We start from the raw sequence: 27,716 nt of genomic DNA, 5'->3' as shown, positions 1-27,716 counted from the left end.
TGTATATACATTGGTACTTGAATTGTGCAAAATTATTTGTTTTTCATTCTGAGTATAGGATAATCAGATAACAAATCAGTAAACTGGAAATATCGACTAATTTTCAACGTTTCTCTGTAAACAGTGTCGACCTGTTTGCCATACCTATCTATCTATCCATCTATATGTATTATTCATATATGTTTGCGCAATATAAATTAGTATACTATTTATACAATAGTGTGTGTGTGTGTGTGTGTATATATCTATAGTAAAATATACACAATACTATATATAACACCATTAAAAGACGGTGAGTATATGAGGTCTAACAATGATGTAGTCTGCCTCCCGACTCCCACAAGGCAGGCTTCATGATAGCATAGGAACACAAAAATCGTTTTAAAAGGTTTCACATGATTTAGCACAAGGTAATGTTTCCCCATTTATTAATTTTCAAGTCAAATCATTTTCAAATTTTCTATTACAAAGGAAAAAAATGTTTTTTTCAATAGATGATTACCAAAACAAAGTCAAATGGTAAAAGGCAGAAAGACCGTATGGTTGGAATCTCAAAGACTGATCTAAGCCGGACTCATATGTGCTGTTGGCTAATATATGTATACTGAACCAGTTTATGACACTCCACAAGTGACCGATTAATTGTTCAGTCTATGAACAAACATTGTGAATGGATATTTTGGAGTGTTATTAAAAGGTCAGTCCTCTCAGGCATCACTTGCTATACTTTATTCACTTTGTGGAGCCTGAGTAAGACTGTAAGCCTGCCTAAGAGGAACGATTTGTGATGCTGTACTGTGAAATTAAATAATGTGAGAGTTAATAGCGTATCTTACGCAGATGTGCTACTTTGATGCATTCAGTTGCAGTCTGCATGTACCATTTGTTTGTATTCTGTAGAAATCGCATTTCATAAACAGCTCCTGTATGCAGTCTTGATTTAAAAGAAAAACAAACAACATTCTCAAGAGACTGGACAGCTCACTCAAGAAATAGGATGCGCCCAACGTGGGGCTCGAACCCACGCCGGGTTTATACTTATATCATTGACCATACAGAAAGAACAAGTGTCAGCTTCACCAATTCCTATGAAGAACTTGGCAGAGAGGCATAAGGTTGCATTACAACACTCTCAGGCAGCGTAACCCAACTCAGTCTCAGCTGCATGAGCCTCTGTTTTGACACTGAACTTCGCCCAAGTCCTCAGTTCTGTAAACACTGTGCCTAGTAAGTCTAACACACAGTGCTATGGAGTAAGGGTCAAGGGAAAAGGGTTGTATTAAAAATTGACTGCACAGAGGGGAATTTATTCCCAACGACAACATACTTACACATGACCAGCTTCCCTCCTCAAGATCTGGAGATATTTAACACAATATGAACATCATTAAAATAAAATTTCAAGAAGTAAAGCCAGTGTTTCTCAAAAAATGACATGTCATACATATTCCAAAAACACATTTGTGCAGCACTCAATGTAAAACAACATTAACTGATTAACTGGGAAAAAACCCCAAAACAAAACACTTCTGTAGTTTCTTCCTTGTATTCACATTTAAAAAGAGAAACAACTCAGTCTACTTGTACAGATAGTATTGAAGACATTTAGACACAGTGTACCAAGGAACTTTGCTTTGAGTCTGTGCTGACAAGCATCTCTCTCAATCTGGACTACAGATAGGGCTGTCATACTGTTAAAACCCATAGAAACTCTTCTGAAATCCGGTTCTTTCACAAACACTTTTGACAAAATGTTTTGATTATGTTATAAATTTGATGTTTTTCAGATTCTGTAGAAACTGTCGGGTTTACTGCCTGGGCCAAAAGCCCCATGCTATCCCAGGTAAGAAGAGTGCTATGAGAATAGAAGAGAAGAGGTTCACAGCGTTGTTGTCCAGAATGGGTTTACCACATATTCGCTTTGTCGTCTTTGACTCATAATTCACAACTTTCCCGATGCTTTCATCAAATCCTTGAACAAGAAAAAATAACATTTTTATTGTGGAAAGTATCAATTCATGAATAGAGTAAGAATAAGAGAATAAGAGCTGCCTGGCTTTTTTGAAATTTAAAACATGGTTACATTAAAACTGGTTGTAATCTTTTTTTCAGTGCTTACCAGAGTACTGCATGTTGGCTCCCAGGAAGGAGTCCAGGAGTGAGCCAAGCAGGCCCGCCATTGCTCCATACACGACAATGGGCCACTGAGGGACTGCCAAATGCAGGTCCTTTACAAAGAGAAGCTGAGCAATGAAATAAGCCATGCCCACAGTGGCTCCACCCAAGAGGCTCGCCACAAGTCCCACTGGGGTGACTCCTCCATTAGTACCTGTGATGTAATGATAGAGTATGAACATTAGTAAATAAGCATGATTACTTCAAACTATATTTAGTTCCATTAAATGTGTGTAGACAGAGCTGAAGAAAAGGCAGATATGGTAGGCAGTGATTCACAGCATAGCCTGTGCTGAAGATGGATTAAAGATGGTCAACGTTTGAAGCATTACTGGGAATGCTTTATTTCATCTTATCTTTATTAGCTTTATTAAATTACCAAAGTTATTTTGGCAAACCTCTGTTTTTCTGCATTTCTCAAATTCCTTCTTTTTACCACTCGAAGACACTGCTTTTCTTTTTTTTTAACCTTCAAATCTGTGTGCATGGGTTCTTAAAGGAGTGCATTAGAAAAGAATACACTTTATTGCTCCCAGAGGCAAAAATCTAAGTCTCTATAGCAACAGCGCCCACCATAAATGAAAGAAAAAGATGGCAAGCACAATTTTGATCTGTAATGCTAAACATGACTTGACAAACCTGACATCACTTACCAGCCGGGACTTCCTTCCATGTGGTGATGAGTTTAGGTGGGGTCTGGCTGAGCACAGGACCCACCTCTGAGGCCCAGGTGTCCCCTGCACTGCACGCCAGAGCCCCCAGCAAGGACAGACACATCCAAGAGGCTGAATACTGTTTCCCAAAGTCCACAGGTATTTCCCCAGGGCCCACCTCAATCATGTAGAGCAGGGCAAGTTCTGTTGGCACCCCCCCATTACAAAATACCTGCACCCAGTTTCTCTGCCCTCCTTCAGCCACAGCAACGGAGAGGAAACAACGCGGGAAAGACAATGACTTTTAATAGGCCAGTTTCAGAGGTGGAACAGACACAGATGGCCATTTACAATGAAGAAAACCAGCTGAACACAAGACAAATGACATAAGATAAACGCCAAAGAAAAGCAGCAGTAAGAACTGATTTTTGTAAAAAGGGCAAAAAGAAAAAAAAAGTGACATAAAAGACATTTCATGGTACCTTACCTTCTTTATATTCTGCATCAAAGCGTTTCTTGATGTCTCCTTTCCATTTGGTCAGTTTGGTAGAGGTGATGAAAAATGCTAGCAAGGCTGAGAAGAAGCTCATGTTGGCCATGGTGAGAATAAAGCCGACCAACAATGCTGCAACGACAGGGGTGTGAAATCAAATAATCATGAACTCTACAGCAGTGAAATTTTATGTGGCCATGATTTAGAGCGTGCCCATGTTAGTCTGTCAGTGTGGATAAGTGCACTGTTCAGATGAGCCTGTCATGTGTCTCTCCACATAAAACGTTCATTTTGCTGCTGCTGAGAAATCAATTCTCCAGCCCTAGAGCTCAATAATGCACAAACACTACTTTTGCAGGGCGAAGAGAGCCAATGATGACAACGGAGAGCACAGCTGTGTTTTGGCATTCAGTTAATGTGTTTATAAGTCACCATAAATATCTGTTGGAGGACATGATATCAAATACATGGTCAGAAAAATTCTCTATGATTCAACCCATACTTGCTGCACATATAGTTAAGTGAACAGTATACTGTTACATTTTCAGGGTTTGCATGGTGAACATAACAGGCTAATTTCAAACTCCATGACCAAAACCTCCACATAATTTAGCTGTGGAAATACAAAGCAAACAAAGGCTTAGGTACTGTGTAACATTTTATCACAGATAACCCACACATACACATTAAGGATCAATCTGGCACTGTTTGTTTTCCTGTTTTGTTAGCCTGTAACAAATTCATCATGATTAAATTTTCTTTCTATAAATTCTGATTTAAAATGGATTTTTGACCTTTCAAAATTACTTACACTTTGCTCCAGTCAGTTTGTAAAAAAAAAAAAGTCTTTATTCTCTGTATATTAAATAAAACATTGGAAAGCAGATATGACCCAAAAATACTTAAAACACAGTAATTTATCAGCTAGCTAAAATTAATCTCAGAAGACTGGGCGATAGAGTATGGCTTTGTTGCTGTTGCAGGAAACTCAACTGGTTTGGCCTACTGCTAGGGCTAATTAGGATAACTAAATACAATGCTGAAGTGTGTGGGTCATATAATGTAGAGAACCCTTTTAATCTGAAAACAGCCACCAGTATCAGGCACGTAGGAGTTTCATTCTGCAGTAAAACTCTGGATGTAGAACTAGTGCATGTTCCCAAAGTCCTGTTCGCTAAAAATTCTACATTTTAATGGACAACATGTCTATACTTGCACAACCTTACCTCCTAGGGCACCTCCATGGTCAAGGCTCTTTCTCCTCAAGGCACGGCAGGAGAGAAAGAGAGGAACCAGGATCGAGAACAGCCATCGCCACGGTGATACAGGTTGCAATGTACCTGTAATGTACAGAAATGAAAACATATTTAATACTATAACTATGATTAGCAATATATTTTTCTTTTATCTAAGAAATAAAGGAAAGGCGTTTCTAAACTGAAGCCATAACTCACTTATAGGTTAACTTTGTACTCACCATAATATGTGCTGGCTGTCATGGATATGACCCAAAACGACAGAGAAATGGCCAAAGTAAAACACAGCACAATCATATCAGTCATCATTTTGACGTATTCTCTCATGTGCATATCACTCTCAAATTGCAACTTCATTGTTCTTGACGAGAAAACGGCCTGGAAAAGACATTACAGTAAGTGCGATATAGTTGTACGCGCAGCTAAATCAGTCAATGAATTTCAAACAGTTCAACGCAAAGTTTACAACTCAGAGGCTGTAAGCTTTGCATTCAAAGACAGTCATCTGGCCAAACAATTACGGACTACGACTAAAAGAAATCGTCTGCGCGTGAATAAACGAAAACAGTTAGTAATGTCAGTAATAAAAAGATCATTTTGAATGATTACTGCTCGCCTGCAATTGGGACTGACAGCGACTTTGACTAGTTTAGCTAGCAAGCTGGTCTAGCTGAGAGATTGTTCCAAAGGACTTCTGACGCTAACTAGTGATTCAAAAAGCCTACGGAGGCACCTGTAATAGTAGCAGCCTCGATGCTTGCCTCCTGTTTGTCCCATTTTGAGCGACTTCAACCACTGCACAGCAGAAAAGTATTTATTTGGTGCGAAAACACGCTCCCCCATACAATCCAACAAATCCCACAGTACGCTGTCAGCTAACAGGAAGTGAAAACGTGTACCGCGCGTCTTCTTAAAGAAGCAGTGTAAATTTACCGTCATAGATATGTTATGCTAGTAGTGGAAGATTATGCACGTCTCTAACCAGTAGTCCAACCCAAATTTCTATAATCTCTGCATCTTCCACAAAATAATTCTATCTCGCAATTTAAAATGTAATCCAAAATACATGCAAAACGAAGACCTTACATTACTTTAATCACATCTAACTTGAATTGCTCAGCAGACATGGGTATGAACGCATAGTTATTATTACGTTCATACGTCAGTGCTAAACAAACTGCGATTCCAAAATAAAGAAATAAAACAAACAGATAAAATAAAATAACCTTTCCAGTAACCAAGTAACTGTGTTTTAATTATAACACCGGAACAAATTCTTATTCTAAAACAGATTTTTAAGCATAATGTTAAAGAACATTCACCTACCCAATTTACAACTGAATAGCAGGAGATTTATGGACAAGATGTTACCACAGGCTAAAATGTGTCTGCAAGAATTTCGCTCTTGGTCGTTCCTGCTTTGAAAAGCATATCAAATATGAGCATGTCACGTGGGATTAAGAAGGGGAGTCACTACTGAGTATCTTCCATCAGTGATTTTCACAGCTTCTCTGGTTATCCTTGCACCAGATTTGTCCGTTTCCTCTTATTTATAAGGCCTCTTAGTCATTAGGTATGGATACTTGCCCTTTGCTTTCTAAGAAACTGAAATACTGAGGCAAAATGAAAGCAATTTTCATATGGTGTAAAAGATGAATGTGTCCTTTATGTGTTAAACTGGATGGGCATCAATAGTTCTGTTTGTCATTATAAACATTGAAGCTTTTGAAAATGAAAGTACTTCTGAGTATTCAGGGGGCTGGATGAGACTGTCTGAGGTTTACAGTCAGAGATCGGGGAATTAGCCCTGTAGAATCTGCCCTCACAAACCTCCATTCTCGATAACACATGTCTTCAAGCATATGGTTTACAAGAGGAATGTTTTCTGCATGACTGTGATTCAAATTTGCATCGGGGGTCTGTTTGGTCATTCATTTTCATATTTCAAATGCCTTCTTCAGAAAAGTCCTATCAGTGAAGAGAATTCTGGAAATGTCAGGGACATTATTTTTGGTATCTTGGTCAGCAGTGTACAATTTGATGAATGATTTTGTAAATCAGTCATTGTCCCTTTTGACAATAGGTGGTGCTCAACTCAAGTTTATACTCTCTCAGTCCTCTGGACTTTTAAATTGATGTGAATTTCAGCCAAGCAATCTGAAGTGAAAAATGCATCTGTTTCGTACTAGTTCTCAGTGTGATCTTCATTTAGAAAAAAATGTTTTTGTCACATACTTAATGTTATCATTAAGTATATGACAAAGATTTAACAGGACTGTCAAATGTGTACTGTATTCATGTCTAAGAAATTGCAGATTGACCCACGACTTCCACTTTTTACAGTCCAATACAATCACCATGTGATATTAATTTCATACTAAGTTGTTTTAGTCACTTAAAAAACAAAAATGAACTGCATAATTAAATATTTAATATTCACAAAGATCAGTTATGTTTACAGTCATAAACACAGCATATTGACAACATTAGACAATGAAAGACCTTAAAAGAGAGAGCAGTTGTCCCTTAGATGGCTGATGGTGGGACAACACTTGGTCTCAGTGCTATTAACACTGATTCTGGCTTTAAATGCAATGAGATGGAGTCTGTCCTTGCCATCATGCTGATTCATGGAGCCTGAGACACAACACTGGAACAAATCATGGTATATTGTTTCAGCCATGGCCTCTTTAATATGCTATAAAAATCTGCCTCATTGTAATCTCCATAATGTTCACTAGTGGAAAAAGAGACAGTATCTCTGTGCTTAACTACACTGATTAAAGTCTAGGGAAGTACAGACTATAAAGAGTAGGAAACCAAACAGACCAAAAGCCTGCACTATACATAACAGGCAAAGTGAGGGAGCCTGTTGCTCTTCGAAAGACCAAGTTGGTAAAAATGAGCTGATGCTGTTGCACAGTACCACAAGATCTATTATGCTTGACACTTTTTTGTATTACACCACATTACAGTTACATTTTATGACAGGGTCTGAAGGTTTGAAAAGGAACCTGTCATGTTAATCATGGCAAGAGAGGTTTGTATGCCGTGTGGCAGCTTCATGATAGCCTTGGGATTCTACACTTATAATTCTTTCTCCAACTCTACATGTTTTTATGAAAGCAAAGTAGCCATCTGCATTGTGGTCTGGCCTGTCACTCATCTGAATCTCTCCCACCCTACAGCAATACTGTAATTTTTCCAAAGCATTTCACAAAGCCCAGACCAAATGTATCAGTAGCAGTTGTGGTGAATGGCCCTCCATGGGATTCCCGTCTTGTCTGGTGCTGACACTGCCACTTCAGACCATTTACAATGAGGGCTTATGGGAAAGTCACTGTAAATTCAAAACCAACCACACAGCCACATTTAACCTCAAACCACTAACTTCATTTCCCATTGTTTTTACAGTATTTTTTTTAATGAAAAGATAGGGTAATATAGTTAAGAAGCAGTAGTTAACCTTGCATAGAATGTATGTACTGTTATTTCAGTGGTTCCTGGTTACAGGAGATTTTTTTTACAGGGATAGAAGAAGACTCCCTTTTATTATAATGTATTAAACCACTAAGTTTGTGGACATCATTGTGTTAACGGCTCCACTGTGACAAGGGCACATATGAGATGAAGTTACGGAATTCAGTGAATTTTTGTTTCATTTTGTTTTCTATTTCAGTAACTTTGTTGTTCTGTTGTTGTTTAAGAGCATATATTTTTGTTAGTCTTGTCTGCGGAGAAACGTGCATCTTTGGATGGACAGAGTGACGATAATAGATCATGATTCCCCAAACAATGCTCTTTGTTTTCAAATGTTCAGTATTTTTCAGTTCACCCTCTTAGATCTGCTCATAGGACACACTGTGTGTGCATCTGTTGTCTGCGAGTGGGAGTGTGTGTGTGTGTGTGTGCGTGTGTAAGAGAGAGAGAGAGAGAGAGAGAGAGAGAGAGAGAGAGAGAGATGGAGCGAAACCTGAAAATAATACTTTGCAATACTCTCTTAACACGGTAGAGGGAGACCTCAACAAGAGGTCAACTGTTGGTTCAGCAAGTTTACAAAAACAAATGTCACTTGGGTATATCTTTAACTGTCTAGTTTTCTTTGCTACAGGGGTCAGTGTGCCTCACTGGGGTGCGTTGCTCTGTGCTGCAGGCTTGATGACTATACATCATCCTCTTTCCTGACATTTCAACTCACTATATTTTCTGTGTAAATATAAGACAAGTGATACCTGAGCTCTCCATATCAAAGGAACACTGGGAAAGAGGTCATGTGTGCTATAAAATAATATGGGTATTGCAAAGGCAATGTGCTTTGCTAAATGTCTTGACAGATGTCATTCATTTTGTTTATAATCCTTGATTCCTTACCTCAAATGCATTAGAAGACAACGTGGCCTGGTCTTCGAATGACCCCTAAAAGGATTTTGTTTGTCACTGAACCAAAGACTGAGAAAAATAAGGATATTGGTCCCTGAAAAGCTATATTTATTTAATTTGTTTATGAGCACGGGAAGCAGATTTTTACAAGCGTTTTATTTGTAGGGCATTTAAAACCCAACACAGGAGAGCAACAAAAACCTGACTCTCCGTAAGAGTCTCAATTTTAGATCCAAGCCACTTTACAATCCCACAGAGCTTTCTCTGTGGATCGGCAGGGTTTTACCAACCATATCAGATCACCTTAAACACTGAGATTCAACTTTGGATTTGGACAAAAGACTGCACTGATCATATCAATTCTGCCAAATGTCCAAACCAAATTCCCTTAGAGGAATGAAATGTGGTCTTTTTCTGTATGCAACTTTATAAAGACGAGCAAGGCAAAGGCTGTGATGCCAGGACAAGGTTTTTACTTACTAATAAACAAAATTCACTTCTTCACCTCATGGTAAAAACAGGACAACATTCTAGTGCCTTGCTTTTAATTGTCTGGACAGTTATTTCTAGCTTTTTTGCAAATCTGATAGCAAACAGTGCTAAAGTTGTATAGTACTTATATCACTGTTTTTTTTACGGTGGATTTTTCCTAACAATAAAATTTTTGTTTATGCAGTATTAATGTGTTTTTATTTTTCATTTTGAGAATGCACTTGCAATTTGAAGGTGTATACATTTATTATGGGTGAGAACACTTGTCTCCCTGGTTTCTGTCTGTTTGACTGATGAAAGTAAAAAAAACTAAACAACTGGTTTCCTTGTTCACTGATTCAGAGAGTGTGGTAAAATCTGTTTGATTTAGCCCGTCTTCAAGCTAATCTTCAAAAACAGTTTCGGTGTGGTATGTTAAAGAAACAAACAAACAACAGGACACATAGCAGCATTATGTCATTTTGCCCATTCCTCACCCTATCCTTGTCATGTGTGAGTTGCTCTTTGCTACAGATGGAGGGGAGAACTTTTTAAGCGAAAGCAATTGTACAGTCTGAAGGAATTGAAGCCTCAAGAATGAATCATTTCTGTATTACTCATTGGCTCTAAGTCAATCTAGTGGCACCAAAGTAAAATCTAAAACCCACAGAGGAAGCCCCATCATACACTACAGTACATCTATATAGAATATTTTCACTTGTTTCTTGTTTTTTTTCTGTACTCTGATAAGAGTGTTACCTACAGGACGTTGAGCACATCCTCACTGTCATCTTTGAGAACTGGGGTGAATAGTATTGGGGTTGGGGGGGGGGGGGGGGGGTTTGGGAGTAAGGGGCATTGGTGATAGATAAGTCGCTGTAAACATTCTCTGCTCCTCACAGACATTTGCCTGAGGTATATGCATCTGTGTCCACAACGGCAAGACTTTCATCTGATACCCGCTTTTCTCCCTCTCTCTGTCCCTTTCTCTCTTTCCTTCCTCAGGAGCAGAGGCCCTCCAAACATTGCCCATCCCCCCATCAAGCCCTTACACACACACCATCGGTGATGACAGATGTAGTCCCAAAGCAAAACTCAAAAACCCCAAAACATCTAAACCACAGCAGACCGACCAAGTGAAAACAATAAATGATGTGGTAAGTGGTCTCTCCCACATGCGGTACATCCTCATTAGAGACTGAACATATACTTCATCAAATTTCAAAGCATCATCATAGCCCTAAAACAGGCACCATGTAATTGTTAAGTAATCAGTCAAATTCATGTGACACCACAAACTCAGAATGACAATATTTACTATGTACAACGATAAGGGACCTGTCCATCTCAAATGTCTGTAGATATTGCTCTGCTCACTCTCTCTCTCTCTCTGTCTCTCTCTTTCTCGCTCTATCTCTCTTGTCATCTGTTCTCCAGATGCAGAGGCTGATAAACTTGTGGATTACACATGGAAAGAGTTCAGCTCAGATCCAGATCTATTACTGCTGCCATAGCTTCCTGATATTTCGAGGCACTGGCCTATTATTGTGGTTAAGGAGATTCACTTAACCACAATAGTAAGACAGATAATTAGAGAAACTGCACAGCAAAACTATCTTTCCACTCTGATAGACTATTCAGAACTTAAAAACATATCAGTATTTAATGACTTAGCATGCTGTACTTTCTTTCTCTTTCATTCATCTCATCTCTCTCTCACAACTCCCCCCCCTCCTTTTTTTTCCTACCACAGCATGCATTTCTGTGAGTGTGTGTAGGTGTCTGTGATATGTGTAAATGTGTGTGTGTCAGTGAGTGTGTGCATATTTTGGCGTGCCAGTGTTTCTTTTTCATATTTGTACTTAGTGCTTTTAGAATGACGGTTGTCAGAACCACGTTTCTCAGCAACCACACACATTCTGAGAATCTGGCAACCTGGAGAGATCCCTGTAGTCTCAAAGGTTCATAACTTGTACTCCATTGTCTGCATCTGTTTCTTGTCTGTTTTGATCAGTATTACTGCAGACTTTGGTCCAAACGGACGATAATATTGAGTAACTTCATTGCATCTGAGGAGCTCTGCTCCCATCACAACCGATGGAGATGTAGCCGTATTTCTTAACATCTGAAATATCACGGTCCAACCGTGGTTATGGTGTGCTATAAACCAAACTGCAGCAGAACATCAATAAACAAGTTTTATTTGTAGCTGCACTGTTGAATATTATGTTACAATGTCAAACAGACTGGATATCTGACATAGAGGTTTTAGTTCAATACTTCCAACTCTCTATAACAAATGGTGGCATTGTCCAGCTACAATCTACAGTTTGGCTGAGAATATTTTTTAATCATTCTCCATGCCCACTTTATCCAAGGCTGTTGTTGCTGCTGGCTGACATCCTGTTCAACACAGGGAAAGAAAAAATGCTGAAGTAGAGAGCTTAGAAAGCCAAAGAATGCAGTAAGATTAGCAGACTCCCAAACATTTCCACATTTTCTTCATCTTAGTTTTATTTCATTCCCACCACCTGTATTTGACAGGTCATGGGCTATGTTTGCAAAACACAGGAAAGCAGAGTGTAGTCTAAAATGTGGAATGTGGAGAGTACTTAGATGTTAGTTTTGATGGATTTGTTGTGCAATCAAATCATTCTTTTATTTCCCAATCCAGCTTCCAGTTATGCTGAAATTGTCTGACACATCTTTGATCCTCGAGTGCATTTCCTGCACTCACATACTGCAAATAATTCTCTTCTTCAGCACAATAAGTCTTCAGCACATGGATGGTCAGAGAGGGTCATGAGATGATTATCTACACACAGACTTTTATGGAATTAGCCACAGTGGGATTTTTATGGAATTAATTTTACAAAATTAATTTTTTATTATTAGGAAATGTCAAAAAACAATGGGAATGTTTAAAGCTTAACATGTTTTTTTATTTCATATTCAGAATTTCTTTTTTTCCCTTCTCAAATCTTTTTTTCAGGCATCATCACATCCAGTCCTCTATCTAATGAATGTCAGATATTCATGTCTTTTCACTTGGATTCTTATCTCTACTTTGCAATCCTTTTTATTTGCTACTCAATATATACAATTTTAGCATACAAACATAAGAGTTTGAAAAGTTTAGTGCTTGCCAGTAAGACAGAATGATTTAAACTAGCACTTGTTTACACAACAAAACACAAATAGAACCAAATACAGCTAATGGTTGGTTCACTAACATGAGATGATTACAGAAACACACCAGAAAGATTAATTAGGCCTTGAGCAGTGAAGAAAAGAAAAGGAAATAAAGAAAAAAAAATCAAGGGCTAAAACAGAAGATTGGAACCTCAACATTGTTAATGCCGCTTGCTCATACCCCTTCTAGGAGCCTCTGGTCAAAAGAAATGAGATTTAATCTCTGTGAATATGTACACAAATAATTATCAACTATAATTGGCTTTATGAGCGGCAAGCTTGGAAAAGGCTCAGATTTCCCCAAAGCAGAATGGTCTTTAGGCTGCAGTCTACTGATAGACACTTGCCCATAGTTCAGGTGTTTACTTTGCAAAGGCTCTCTGCTGGACTAAAACAACTGGGCTGAAATTTTCTTTTATCGCATGTCTCAGTCATTGTAGGCTACGTCTTACAATTTTTTTTTTTTTATAATTTGTGTGAAAATTGAACATCTTTCTTATTCTGGTTATTTAGATCCGTGCCTACGGGGCCTTTGAAGTAAACAGAAATAGTCGTCACCTTTTTATCTGCTTAAAGACCAGCCTCATATCTCTCAACGAAATTCCTCCAAAACTGTGCATACATTTAACTGGGCCACTGAGTAATCGCAAAACAAGTTGTTTAAAGCGTTTGGCTTTGCGTAACGTGACAACCGTTCTTTCTCCGAGTAGCGTTCTTCGGGTTTTTTGACAGCTGGATCCCATGTTACCCATTTATTGCACACATGGAGTAATAATATTCAATTAAATGTTCGCAATTCCTCAAAATTGTCAACCGGATATTGCCTATGCCAGAATCTTTGCCTTGGGCCATAACGACGGTCACATTTTGAATATTTCACCGCAGCGCTCATAAAAGTGCGAATGTATTATTATCTTAATCCCGTGTGGGGCTTTGTTTACAAGGACAGCACGAAATTGATTTAGATGGGTATTTATTGGTGCCTTTGAAGTGTGACGCACACAGAATTACAGCACCTATTGAAAACAGCTGCATGTCAAAGGGGTCAGTCCCTTGGCCCTAGAAAGGAAAATATGTAAAGGTAACCAAGAACTAACGAATGGGCCAACAGTGACTTCGCATAACCTTTCAGCGGTGACCACAGTTCACTGTACACAGTCATGTCAGGAATGCATGCTCTCACCGTTTGAGTCGTGCCTAACGCCTCGGTCTGCATAAACATCGGTTAACTTAGATCGTGTGTTGGCTAACTGCTTCGTATCATGAGTTATCACTCCAGGATAGAGAGGTGTGAATGACCTTAGCAAGATGGCAACAATATCTAGTTCCGGATTACTGAGCTGCAAAAATAACATGGCATTATTAAAAATCACAGCCAAGCATTTCATCATTTTTCCTTATTATACCCACACCACATGTATGCGCAACATCAAATAGAAGCAAAGCGTTTCAAATTCCCAAATATAATTTAAATAAGATGACTGAAAAAGTATGAGATTAATATGAAAAGTGTACAAGAGAAGCAGTATTGCGGTCAGATAATTATTCATTTTTTCCAAAGAAAATCAGATCGCAGAGAACGTTGCAACGGAATGCGCGAGGACTTGGGGATCAGTCGAACTAAAACATACAAACATCAATCGAAAATCGTCGTTTTTGATTCTCCAAATTATTTCCTCAGTATCTCCAGAAATCATGCTTTTTTGAGTGTTTTTGATTTGAGTTCTGTGCCTAAGTCTGTGAAGTTCACACGACATTCAGTACATGTACTCTGCGATACCGAGGCCTCACGTGAAAAGGATGCCAGAACGCGTAACCATCGTACATCTGGAAAAGGCTCATAAGAGGCTCCACTGTTCTCGATCAGCGGAGTGGGTTATCGATGTGCTGTGGGCTTGTGCCAACCCTCCGTGCAACTCAGTTAAACCGAGGTGAAGTAATCAAGGGCGAACGTTAACTGATGGCTTCATCAAGACTGTCCAGTTATTATACAAAACAGTTATTCTCAGGCGTTTTTTTAAAAAAAGGAAAATATCCACGTTGTTCCCTGTCCACCAAAATCAAGCAAATCGTACCTGAATTTATTCAGCAGATGTGCAGGTGAAGTTCATAATACTGTGCTACATTCTCTACAAATTGTGATTTTTCATTATTCCTAGCTCCCCCTAAGGCCTTGCTGTCCTTTATACACGGTGGCAAAAATAAGGCAATGATAGTGGTGTTGATAAGGCTGATTCTTCTTCTTCTTCTTCTTCAGTTTGTATGAACCAAATCCATCCCATACAATTGCATTTAATCATCCCTAAAACTGAGTGTTCGTTCCATCTTCATCATGGACATAGCTGTGAGATGGCAGTCTCATTTATTGTACATTGGGCTTTGGCCATATTGGACTCAGTGGGCAAGCCTCAAGTGGAGAACATGCAGGGCAGGAATAGGCTTCAGTCAAATGCAGAAATACTGGCAAATAAACGCTTCCAGATATTCACAGCTATTTATTTTCCACAGAAATTTTTTTTGGGAATATAATGTCCCTTAAGTGAGTCAATACACTTTTCAGGGAAAACGCTCAAGTCATTTATGTCTAAAGAAACACTAAGCAGGGAAGGGGAGTAAGGTTAGCCAGCAGGTGCTGTGCCATATGAGTTAACAATAGAACCTAGAATCTTAGAATCTCAGACCTTACAAAGATGTAACACACAGTGGCTCATAATCACCAGTATGCTCAAAATATATTTTTCTGTGGTGTATGCTGGATTTTAAATAGTCACTGAAAAGATAATTTTGCACTCTGAGTAGGCTGAGTATCTTGAACAGATTACTTCACTGAACAATGACTTCACTGGGCTTTGAAAACAGCAGCATGATGACAACATTATTATGTAAGTATATCCATGTAACCTCCACCACAGAAACCCTGAACCCTGAATTTATGTGAATTTATATTAAATATGTCTAGTTTTAAAATTTGCTTTATGTTACGTTCAATCACAATTTTCGTCAGACTGTAATGGCTCTTCACAGCAATCAATTCTTTGTCTTAACCTGTACTGGACTGTAAAACTCTTTATTGCCTCATTGTAGTTCATTCCTGGGCCCTTCCTTTATCTGTCTGAAGTTGCTAGTGAGATAAAGCATTGCATTATTGAGAATCTGTTCAATCAAGTTCATGATGTACTGCTGTACTTACTGTAAATGTAATAAGACCCCCAAGCAAAATCTATTGTTCTCTGATAACAGCAGAACACAGAGGTCATAATTCAATGTCACATTCTGTCCTTCAGTGAAGAGGTGCACAGTGTCGGGGCAAATATTGCCATGAATAAGAGTTTCATCGATTGTATGTTCTCTGTGTGTGTGACTATTTGGTCTGTGATACGGTAGAGCTCTGACCATCTAGAGTTTTGTTTTGTTTTGTTTTTTTGCATTAAAACACATATTAAGCACAGCTACATATTGTCAACCTAAGTATTTCTCTCCCTCCAACCACTCACTTACCTCCAGACTGAAAACTGAGGCTCCTTCCCTATCCATATAGCTGGCCTAAATGTGTTGGTCGTTGATGGTGGTTCCGTATGTGAAGGTAAACAGGAACTTCAGCAGCAGTCATCTTCCAACGTGTGTGGTCTTTCTGTTCAGCAAAGATATCCACTAGGCTTGATCTACTTTAATTCTGTTGTGTCATATTTAGTTAGTCTGAAATGGCAAATGTTTGGTTAATGTTGGGTTTCTGAACATGGAAACTATACAACAACTAGGTAGACATCATAATGTTTATGAAACCTGATTGAGAAATCTATATATTTTTTGCCCACTGAGCACTGATCAAGAATAACAGTGCATAGCCTTTCTGTTTAATCACAGTGTCCTAACAGTGCTCCCCAGTTAAACAGACAACAACTCCAATGAAAATAATCAGGCAGGATGGTATCTCTTGCCCTTGATTTGTTAACCCGTTTATTTGAGGTCAAAGAGATCATATGACAGTGGATGTCAGTGGCTTAAGTAAACCATTATTAGATGCCAATGAGCTCAGTTCTAGGGTGGTCGCATTTTCCTCCCCACACACAGAGGGGATATCTGGTACAGAGGAAGGCTGTTTAAATTGCCGAAACAATATTTAAAAGAACTGCACATCATCTACCAACCCCCCTCCTGCTTACCTCTACAACACACCCTCCAATCACATGGAAGATTGCAGTTGATTTGTTTTGTTTGGACTGCCTCTCAGCCACATCCCGAGTTAGACGTTTACTCAAACCTGAGCGTCCAGTTAGGCCAATGGATTCCCATCTCAAACTTGTCTTAAAAAAAAAAGACCTTCCTGTTTAGTAAACATATCATTCATGCGCTCGCTGATTGATGTCTGTTTACTTTGTGCTTGGGCGATTGAGTAATTAGCATGTGTTTGTCATTTGATTAATGTGGGAGAGGATGATTTCAAACCACAATTATTCTGGGGGTCAACCACTTTGCGTTCTGTGGGGGCCATTCAAGTTGTTCCAGTACATTATTCCCCCCTTGTTGAATGGATCTGGCTCAGTCAGACAGAATGCTTCCAAATACTGTCTATTAATTCTTGTCAGCACTGGAAGAGATTATTCTGGAGTACATAAACGGAGATATGGATACCTCCCTGTAAATCAGGTGTGCTGTGTTTGTTCTGTGAGGAAGTTTTCATGAGGAATGCAATAAAGACAGCTGGTAAAGTTTAACAAACTGAAAAACAAGCAATAATGAATCATTCCATCGTAATCCCCCCCCCATCCCCCCCCCCCCCCCCCCCCCGCCTCCCTCCGCAAAAAAAGACTAAATTCACGTTGCAAAGAGTGAGGCCTGGAATCAAGCGGTGAAGCATGACAACTGACATATCCGTCCAGGATATGTAGCACTGAACTGCAGCCTTGTCGGTTCCTTAACAGTGAACAAGGAGACTAACATTAAAGTGGGCATACTGGCAGTCCTAATTTCTGTCCATTGTGTGGTGATACTGGGTGCTTCTCTCTAAATAAACTGTAATCACCTGGCACGGCAATGTTGAATTGAAGCACCCTCCACTTTTAAAGATAAAAGTTAATGTCTGGACATTCACAGCAATCTGAGACACATCTCATTCGCCATCACAGAGACTCATCAGTCCCTGTCTGCTCTCTCCTCTACTTTTACCAAACAAGCCCAGCACTGTGCATGACCAGTCCCAAAGGCATCCTGTCTACTCAGGCTTACATTTTAATTAGCTAAGAAAATAAAGCAATCTCACAATTTACAGCACTATGAATGAACAACCTCGTATTGTGAATAACCAAGTGAGCTGGCCCAGAACAGATGTGCGGGATATATCCTCAGTAGGTGCAGGACACCACGTTTGTAATGCATGTCTATGGTTGATACACTGCACTAAGTTCACAAGTGGGAAAATATACATTATAATATGTATACAGACCGTGGGACATGAGCAAATAAATGATCCAATTTACATTGACTGAAATGTGAGCTAAGTGTGTATAAGTGAAGGTCGACTCAAAAGATATAAACCAGTCACTTGGACTTTTCCACTAACTCATGTGTTTTCAGTAACGAAACAACACGCCTGTATGGCGACATGTTAATATCAATGAATTAAAGTCTGCTTATACTAATCTGGTGCATGTCTAAACAGAAGGAAACAAGAGGTAGTTGTGTAACATTTATGGGTTTTTCATGTGGCCTTGAGTCTTTCTTGAGTTGATAATTAACGGGTTTGGTATTTCAAAACTGTCTCGAAAACCTGACCTCGCCAACTCAAAATGACTGGCACTCCATTTACCCTGCTTGCTCAGTCTAATCGACGCTGTGAATCATACACTTCGTTGCCATTTACAAAATGATCATCATTAAAGTCCTCAGTGCACCCTATATAAGACACACAATTCTGAAGATCTGTCAATAAATTATATAACTGACCTTGAGTAGATAAGTGGAGTGACGCCTTTGAAACAGAATTGTACTACTATGGCTTGTACTGCTATGACAGATGGCATGTCACTCTGGTGAGCAAAGGCACATAATTAATGCAATATTTTTGCTCTATCTCACTGCATGTGTATGTCACCACAGATGTAGAATCTAAAACAGTTTTGACAATTACCATGCGTTTGTTCCTCCATTGCTTTTTGATTTAACCAAAACAGCTATGTTTCTGAAAACCTCTCTAACATATTCAATATGTTTACCAGAACAACAACCGAGAACTGCTGTTCGAATTTGTTTGTTGAAATTGTTTATTACAAATTACATGGATTTTAACACTCTGGTATAAAAACACGAGGGGCATTCTATTCACAGCAACAGTAAATGTCCAAGCAGCAGCATTGCTACAGAGAGGCAAAATGTGAGCAATGACCTACTCACAATCTGCAGCATGTGCCAGGCCTCAGTTCCCATCCAGACCATCTCTTTTCTTTAACACTTTACACTTTCAGTTATAAATACTATTCTAGATTTATACATTTCTCGTATTTAAGAGTTCAAAAATAGCTTTGCATTCAAATTCAGTATTTAGATTACAAGATAAAGAGGAAGACATGTGGAAAATCAGACAAAGCTGACACTACAGTCAGGCAAAGCTGACATGAAAACAGCAGTTTGTAGGATTGAGTGCTCCATATCTTCATTTAATTAGCAATGAGGACATAAAGCACCATAAAGTATGGAGCAATTAAACTATGAAAGGGAAATGATAGAGTAGGATCTATGGCTAAACTTAGGGATTTTACAGTTCGCAACCGAGGGTAACACGGGATGACAGAGCAATCAAATATGCATGATAGCAAACATGCTATTATGGTTTTGGATTCAGAAACAGATAAGATGGATAAGATTTCAATCCATCATGAGACTGAGACTCTTTCAGAGCAAGTCAGAGCCCCAAATGTTGTCATCGATCTGTTTCTGGCTTTAATAACAGCACACACCTCGGAAGGACCTCGAGACAAGGATGCCCCAGCGCGACATCATCTGCATTTCAAATTGCGGAACAGCCAAAGGCAGGTTAATTGCAGTCCATTTTATCAGTCTTCCTTCCTTAGAAGGTTTAAATGAGGATAGCTAAGAACATGGAAACTTTTTTCTACTTGATGACGCGCCAGGGATCTACAGATTTTGTACAGCTAGCAAATCAGTCTTTTTAAAGTACCAATTTACGTTTTGTTCAAGATATATAATTACAGCCGATTGGTGAAGATTACATTAAAGAAAATTACATTGAGCATGTGGCATCTCTGTCATTTTTACAAGCACTGGAAATGCTGCTGACCTTAAAATAAAGAATTAACCAATTTCTGCATTAAAACTTGTGGATGTTCCACTAAATCAGCACGTGACGTAAGGAAGAATGAAGGATGAGGAACTGGAGAGACAATGAGACATGATGTAATGCTCCTGGAGGGGCGGTTTGAGAAAGAAGGGTGCAATAGGATCAGCTGAACCCAGATGATCCTCAGGAGTCATCAGGAGACTCTTTAAAAATTCTTCAGTTTAAAGGAGCTTTTTTTTTTTTTTTTTTAGTAAAAACCATCTGATGTTTCACATTACCAGTTTGGTGTGTCTGTCAAAAAACAGACAGAGGAACAGACTAAGGAGTGTATAAACGGAGCAAGAACCAAACATCTGCTGCCTGGGCTGCATCTTGTCTGAGGGATATTTCATTTCATGAGTGATCTGGGTGCTTGGACAGGGTTTGGTCCTGGAGAGCCAGTGACTAAGCCACTTGATACCTCTGTCCAGGTTGACACCCTGCTGCTAAGCCTGGCCACAGAACAAAGGCCAGGAACACAAGGCATTCCTATTCTCCCTTAGGCCAGAGAAGGAGGAGGGACACATAATTACTACAGAAGTTTCTCCTTCGGGCCTCCAGGACCTGCATTAAGACTGAATTAAAGCAAAGTACTAATTCATTATTTGTGAGAGGCACACAGTATTCCTTAACCATTTAGCTTATTACAGTGTTGCTATGTTAGTTGGTTTTGTTAGATAATCTTGGTAATGACAGAAAAGACAGTTCCAAAAAAATCTGTACAAACAATGGGAATTGAACATTTGACACCAATATGCAGCTTGAAAACAAAAGACGAGTCAAAATAGGAAAATAAAAGGCCAAACACATAAACTAACATGAGAGTAGAAATTAAAATTACACAACGTGATTTTGTTCAAATCATATTCAACACAATAAAACTGGATTGTCACAGTATATTTACACAAGTATAGCTAAAAGCATACTGACTCAAAGCAAACAACACATACACAAAGAAACACTCACATATGCGTATGCCACAAACACACACACACACACACACACACACACTTTAAAGAAATGCCATTTGTCCCATATTTCAGATTGACAATTTAGAGACAAAGTTATAACCTAATTCCTGGCAGACAGATAATGCCGTGACGAATTTCATGTAATTGTTTGAACAACACGTGGAAGACTGAAAGATGTGTTCTCTTCTTCAGGAAATATATTTTCCGTGTTTTAACTGGTATGGCTACTTTAAAAATGCAAATGAGAAAAGATTCCCATTTGAACTGGATGGTAACATTTTGAAATGAAAGTAAAGTAATCAGAATTCCTCCTGGGCACAGATATGTGAGTGCAAGTACCTCCATAAAGGGCAAAGGCCCAGTGTGCCCACTACTGAACATGGTATGACTTTGCATCTCCAAAGACGACATGATGGTTTTAATTAGTATAAAAAATGGACTCAATAAAGCACTAAAACCATACACTGTCCTTGGAGTGGCTCTTGGCACTAGTTGTGTGTACTGAGATGTGCTGATTTAAGCCTATTTGCTATACTGTTTTGTAAGTTGCTTTGGCCGAAAGCTTCTACCAGAAGACTAAATGTAAATGTAAATGTAAATGTACTGAACATGCTATGGACTCCACATCTCCAGAAGCAAAATGATGGTTTTAATCAGATGCACTTACAAAGTTAAGTACACACATAGCAACTAAAGAGCTCATAGCAGAATAAAGGATTCTCTACAAGAGTTTTTTTTATTATTATTATTATAAATCAAAGGAAGTGAGACTGGTTAATTCCTGTCATGGCATGAACTCTTCTGTCTCGTCACAGGCACTGCACTCTCACAGTCACTCCTTGTTTGTCAGGATGGTGATCTGATGTTGGGTGTGGTGAGTCCATTTGTATCAAGTACCTTGGTCTTGATATGAAAAGCATGGCTTAACGGCAAGGGATGAAGGGCACTGGAGGACGGTGAGCTTCTGTACTCTGTGTCAGTGATGCTGGTGTTTTGCCACTTGACTCTTCAGATGATGTGAAGGTAACCAGGGCCTGTGTGGAGTCACAAGACTGCTTTTCTGCATCCTCGGAGTTGAGAGACACCAGGCTGAGGCGCCGGGCACTCTGGAGAACTCCATGAGTCCGCTTAAGAAGTAGACCCAGGTCCTCTTTGAAGTGGGGATTGAAAAGAACATATAGGAGGGGGTTGAGGCAGGCTGGTAGGGGCACCACAACTAGCAGCACTGATTTCACCACATCTGGACCCACAGCTGGCAGCTTGAGCAGGGCAGAGAAGGAGAGGAAGGCCACAGGGAAGTAGAGGACACAGTTGGCAAAGAGAAGCCAAGCCACATGGCGGATCATGGAACAATCCCACAGGTTGTCTGGTTCACCCTTCTCCAGGCTGCAGTAAAGCCGTGTGTAGGTGACTGTCATGATGAGGTAGCACAAGGAGTTGATCAACACCAGAGCAACCATGAAACCCAAACTGGAGGGCTCTCCAAGGGGCAGAGGCAGGCAGAGTGAGGAGATGCCATATTCACCCACGTGCAGGAGAGGTAGTGTGGTAATGGCCAGGCCCAAGGCGAAACAGAGAGTTGCCGCAAGCTTAACAGTTACTATCGTTGCTTTGCCCTCCACTGCTGATTTTCCGCTGCGGACTGACAGACCACGTTCAAGGGCAGCAATGGTCAACAGGAAAATGCTTGTCTCCGATGCAAACACAGAGACAAAACCAGTGAGCTTACAACCTGCGCTGCTCTCCCAGTGGGCACCGTAGCTGGCAAAATTACCAAAGGTAACGGCATCCACCACAGCTAATGCACCACTCCATAGCCCCATCAGACTGTTGACCAAGGCAAGAAGCCCCACCAGTAGTTTAGCAGGTGACAGAAATGTAGGAGACAGGAAGATGGACACCATTACCAGCGCATTACAAACTAACGAGAGCATGGCAATGATCCAAACTCCCCCGCGGATGAGCCAGCTTCCAAACAGATGGACACAGGGACGGAATGGACCTGAAGCAGAGGAAGCAGAAACTTCAGATGTACTCAGTGGAGACACTGCACCACAGATGTGAGGACTGCTTATTACCTGGTGTGGGAGAACACTGGACAGAATGGTGAGATTTTGGCTCATCCTCTAAATCCAGCAGAAAATCTTCCAGCTCATTGTCTCCTTTAATGAAACACATGAGAGGAGTTACATGGCACATTAGACTTAAAGGGCCTCCATAAATACAGAATAAAAGCTTGAGATAAATAAAAGAACTGCAGCATAAGGAACACACTAGAACTATATTTGTGCATAAAGCTGGTACAATTTTAAGAGATTTGAGATATTCTTGAACATTCTAGTGACACCTGGGTTGGGCACCACGATCTCTTTCCTTCCAAAATCATCACTGCTGTTCTCTTCTCTGTCCCAGGGGGTGGGAGGTTTCTCACAAGACGTGAAGGCACAGCACTGGAAGGCATAGGGCATTTCCATGACCCTAAAGACACCCAAATAAGGTAATGAAATACCACACATGCACTCTGTTCAAAAGAGTTCAAAAGATGTTACTGTAACTCTAAATATTTGTTCTTTACCTCATCCAATGACATGAAAAAGTGTACTCTTATAATTAATATAAATCTGGTAACATGTACATTTAGAAGTGTTACTAAGGTAAATCAGTTTAAATGTGGCAACTATGTTTGAACTGATCTCTCAAGGCAAAATAAATACAGTTTAACTAAACCCATAAATTAAATTGTAATCATGCTCTTTATGTCAAAGTATCAACAGATTCACAATGACGAATCTCTAATTTGATGAGCATTGAGAATCGGGCTTTTCATTCATCCTTCTGTTTTAAAGTCACATCTGCTCTAAATGGCTATGTTTGAAAAACAGTCAAAAGGATTCACTACAACGGAGAGCTGTTTTACAGGCATGTTGACTGAACATCTCCAGGGTAAAAAAAAGGATAAGTGAGTCTCTTATCCTGGTTACCTCAGTTTGGGGAAGCTGTCCAGAGTCAGAAGCTCCTGCAAAGCCTCATTTCCAGACAGCTTCAAGTGAGTCAGCCCATGTAGTCCCGTAACAGGTAAGGAGGAGAGCTGATTAGACGTGAGATCCCTAAATAGAGCAGTAGAGTTACCACACATTCACAGCATGAGCTAACAGAACTATTCATTCTTATAGAGAGATACTCCGGCACGCGATAAGAAAAGAACTCACAGCTTGGTTAGTGCAGGTAGTCCAAAGAAAGACTGAGGGTCTACAGCACACAGCTTGTTCCAGGCAAGGTCACTAAAAAGAATTGAGAAGGGAGTTAAAATATAGTTTCCTTTATATAATGCTCATTTAATCCTACTGGACCTTTGGTACCTGGATTTACAGTCTGAGAGGTCTCTGTGTCACGATCTGGTGCTCTGAGAATACAATCTCTCTTCGCCAAAGGATAATTTGAGACAGATTTGACAGTATTGTCATAACAATGAAGAGGAAGCATTATTGAGTTTATTCACATATGTGTGCCATCCTTTTACTTGTCCAGCAAAGCTGAAGAAGGCATCAGTACAGCCTGAAATGGAGTATCTTGCACGAAAAACGTTTGAGGCTGGGAAAGGTGCAAAATGCGGTCCAGCTCTGGGAGAAAGATCAGGGAACTTACAAAGTGCTATTCACATTTTTATCCATTTCAATTTGACATTTCGGTGTGAAAGGTCTCATATCTAACATGGAAACTATTTTATTTATCGCTCAGACAATGCATTTGATTTATTATCATTAATATCTTGGAACCTGCTCACATCAACTAAACCAACTCCACACATGTGTGAGAATACAAAAAGGTTTTAACTCATAATAACTGATACGTTTGTGAAAATGTGGAGGCAACCAGAATATTTTGGCTCTTGCTATGTCCCACAATCCCTACTGAGGTTCAGTGAATGCAGTGCTCTGCTTAGAACACTCTGCCTTCCCCAAAAACCCTTCTAAGCGCCCAGGCAAATTCAGCATGGGTCAAAACACAGATATGCAACTAACTCTGTTTGTATTGTTCCCATGTTGTTTGAGTCAACCCCACAGTGGTCAAGAAAATTTGTCAAGGTGTCTGGCTTTCATTTTGAATGCGTGCGTGCGTGTGTGTGTGTCTGCTTGTGTGCTCATGGGATCCAGGCTCTCTTTACTATTATGAGACTTCATATGTGATTCTTTGATTCTATAAGTATTCCACACATTTTATATGGGGAGGGTCTTGAAGAACTGAAAAATTATGGAGTCTCTAGGTGCTTGATCTGACAGGGAGCCTTTTGGATTAACTCAATACATTACTCGCCTAATTGGCCTTTTTCTGACCCCTTTCGTCACTCTGAAGACGTAAAGGTGTTTGTAGACCCGTAAAATTACAGAATTACAGTCTTCTAAGTTTGGAGTTGGGACTAGGGGGAGCATGCTGGAGTGTAAGTGCCTGTGTGGAAAATAAAAAAGGACCATGCATAAAGACATGGACATCCTGGAGGTTTTGCTGCCATCTTAAAATCCCTGTTATTTCCTTAAAAACTCCCCGCAGGCGTTTCAGGACAAGACGTCTTGCGACTCTCGCCTCAACACCGATCTCAGCTCCTACTTCCCGCCTCAGAGAGTAACTCTTGGCAATGACACACACATGTTTCTAGGGTCCCTCTGCCAGTAATGTGATATTCTCGATATTCATGGCTTTTCACATGAAACAACCCAATGAGGACAGCCAAGTGCCTTGCCAAACAGCCAACTATGACAGCATGCCTGCTGTGGTCTAGATGAGGGTCAGTGCATTCCAGTGCAGGCACCATGGGCTTAGGGGCGAGGTAGTGGTGGAGGCTGGTTCGGACACCACATGTAAGCAAATTATCAGGTGCTGGCTAAGTCTCATTTCCGCACTTCCTGCCTCAGATGTGTCTGAGGAAGAACTCCTGAATTACAATGAGCTGCTGATGTAATTTGGAAACATTTACAGGGGGCACATTCGGATCAGCGGCTTTGCACTGTGGGATAATTGTGTTGAAGAACTCCGAGATCTACAAAAAGCCATACCTAAAGCCTTTCACACAGCTGCACGTAATGCAACCAAACTCTATCTAATTAGCCATGCCTCATCTCCCTGTCATTACTTTTCCTCTTTACCTCCACTTCAGCCAACAGGGAAAAGTTTGCATTTAATCATTCTGCTGGGACCTGACAATCCAACTGACGTTGGATTACCAAATCTCCCCATCAGTTATTGGTTATGAAATCACAGCAAATGTTAACTTTTTTTTTCGATGTTTTAAACATCTTTTAAGGAGTTCTTTCAGAAACTGTGTTTGTTTTTCATCTTCATCAAAGTAAGCTGATTCTTGTCATTTCAGCTGAGGTATGGAGATGTATGAAAGTTACGACCACCCACAACACTGCAGTGAGAGAACAGGCCCAGAGAATGGAAAAAGATGCAAGGAACGTAAATAGGAGAACAAAGTGTTTGTTTGTCTGAAGGGTTAGCTTTACAAATCCACTGCTGCCTCACTGTGTGGTGCCAGGGTTTTACATGTCTAAGGCTCCTGGGCCACCCCATGACAAGGATCCATTCCTACAAGTACATGTACACACAGTCGATCTGACCACCCTGAATGCATTTCATGCCAATTTTAAATATATGAGAAGACATAAAAAACCCACAAAAGTATGATTAATCATATTTGAAAAGAACATGTACTGTTCTGTATATTTGTACATATATGTACATGTACTGTATATTTGACCATCTGACCAATAAAGAAAATGTTCAAGGATTAATGCTTTTCAACTCTTCCACTCCAATATAAATGACACATTCCTGTAACTAATACAATGGGTTGTATTATGGCAATATGCACCTACTTACACAAAAATTTATAAGGTACCACCATCAGAGGCCATTTGGAAACACAATGCTCTGCAGGACACTTGGCATCAACTAGGATTCACATAATTGTGAGCATGAAACAGATGAAAGGAACTGACTGACAGAGTAAAAATATGTACATACAAGATGACATCCTTGCAATTAGTGTTACAAGCGTATGCACCATCTGTGCTGATGAAATACCAGCATCAGTATTGGGAAACTATGCAAGTTAAACTAATATTGTAGACAGGGATGCCCAGTCATACTTACAGGGAACGCAGGGATGTTAGACCCTGGAAAGTGTCTGCCCGCAGTTCCTGTATCTCATTGTGATGTAGATCGCTAGAGTGTGAAAAGACACATTAGCTACTGCGCTTAACAGTGATACCATAACCGATACCATTATCTGGCTCTGAGTTTGAGATTATAGTAGCCGCTACAAAAACTCACATTTTCTGAATCTTCTCACAACCTTGGAGACTAGGAAGAGCCTGGATCCGATTGTAGGAAAGATCTCTAGAAAGCCGAAATGTTGTTCAGAATTGATAGATGGAACAGTGCAACATGCCCTCCTTTATGAAGTTATTCATGAGGCAAACACTTAAGAAATTACTGGAATACTGTGTAAACACCATTATTTTGACAAAGTCTGCTTGCGTACAAAAGGAAAACAAAACTCTTGTGAGGGCTACAACTGTGTCAAAAAGCTCTGTACACAAAAGCTTTCAGTAATGTGTTACTGATTCTGTCCATAAGTATCTTTAATGAACTGATTCATCAGGGTAAAGTGTAAATATGGGCAAAGGGCATTGTGTCACATGGAGACTCACAGCACTTGCAGGTTGGGTAACTGTTCACACACATTGCTGGGTAGGGAGGTTATTCGAGCTCCAGTGATAGTACTACAGAGAG

General features: G+C 39.8%; 2 protein-coding genes across 5 annotated transcripts in view; both read right to left on the bottom strand.

Moving 5' to 3' along the window:
* Window positions 1–411: 411 nt before the first annotated feature.
* Window positions 412–5,432, bottom strand: tmem19 (transmembrane protein 19). Its single transcript, XM_030780937.1, has 7 exons — window positions 5,311–5,432; window positions 4,799–4,955; window positions 4,548–4,661; window positions 3,316–3,453; window positions 2,829–3,083; window positions 2,120–2,329; window positions 412–1,972 (listed from the first exon to the last, which is right to left on the bottom strand). Exons 2-7 carry the CDS (start codon window positions 4,932–4,934, stop codon window positions 1,809–1,811), a joined length of 1,017 nt encoding a protein of 338 aa, XP_030636797.1. The 5' UTR covers window positions 4,935–4,955; window positions 5,311–5,432; the 3' UTR covers window positions 412–1,808.
* A 13,434-nt stretch (window positions 5,433–18,866) lies between these two features.
* LOC115825408 (leucine-rich repeat-containing G-protein coupled receptor 5) overlaps window positions 18,867–27,716 on the bottom strand; it is a 44,868-nt gene continuing 36,018 nt past the window's right edge. For 3 of the 4 annotated variants that reach the window (XM_030789249.1, XM_030789256.1, XM_030789263.1), the window contains 8 exons: window positions 27,635–27,706; window positions 27,255–27,320; window positions 27,075–27,146; window positions 24,134–24,205; window positions 23,906–24,031; window positions 23,272–23,402; window positions 23,003–23,083; window positions 18,867–22,926 (listed from right to left, as the gene is read on the bottom strand). In XM_030789249.1, the coding sequence (XP_030645109.1) occupies window positions 21,848–22,926; window positions 23,003–23,083; window positions 23,272–23,402; window positions 23,906–24,031; window positions 24,134–24,205; window positions 27,075–27,146; window positions 27,255–27,320; window positions 27,635–27,706 (1,699 nt within the window). In that variant the 3' untranslated portion in view covers window positions 18,867–21,847. Of the gene's footprint in view, window positions 22,927–23,002; window positions 23,087–23,271; window positions 23,403–23,905; window positions 24,032–24,133; window positions 24,206–27,074; window positions 27,147–27,254; window positions 27,321–27,634; window positions 27,707–27,716 lie in introns of all 4 variants that reach the window. The other variant, XM_030789242.1, reaches the window with a different exon arrangement.

The sequence above is a fragment of the Chanos chanos genome, chromosome 1 (assembly GCF_902362185.1).
Source record: "Chanos chanos chromosome 1, fChaCha1.1, whole genome shotgun sequence".
Taxonomy (NCBI): Eukaryota; Metazoa; Chordata; class Actinopteri; order Gonorynchiformes; family Chanidae; genus Chanos; species Chanos chanos.
Note: the sequence above shows the minus strand (reverse complement) of the source record. Positions and strands in the feature narration are given on the sequence as shown.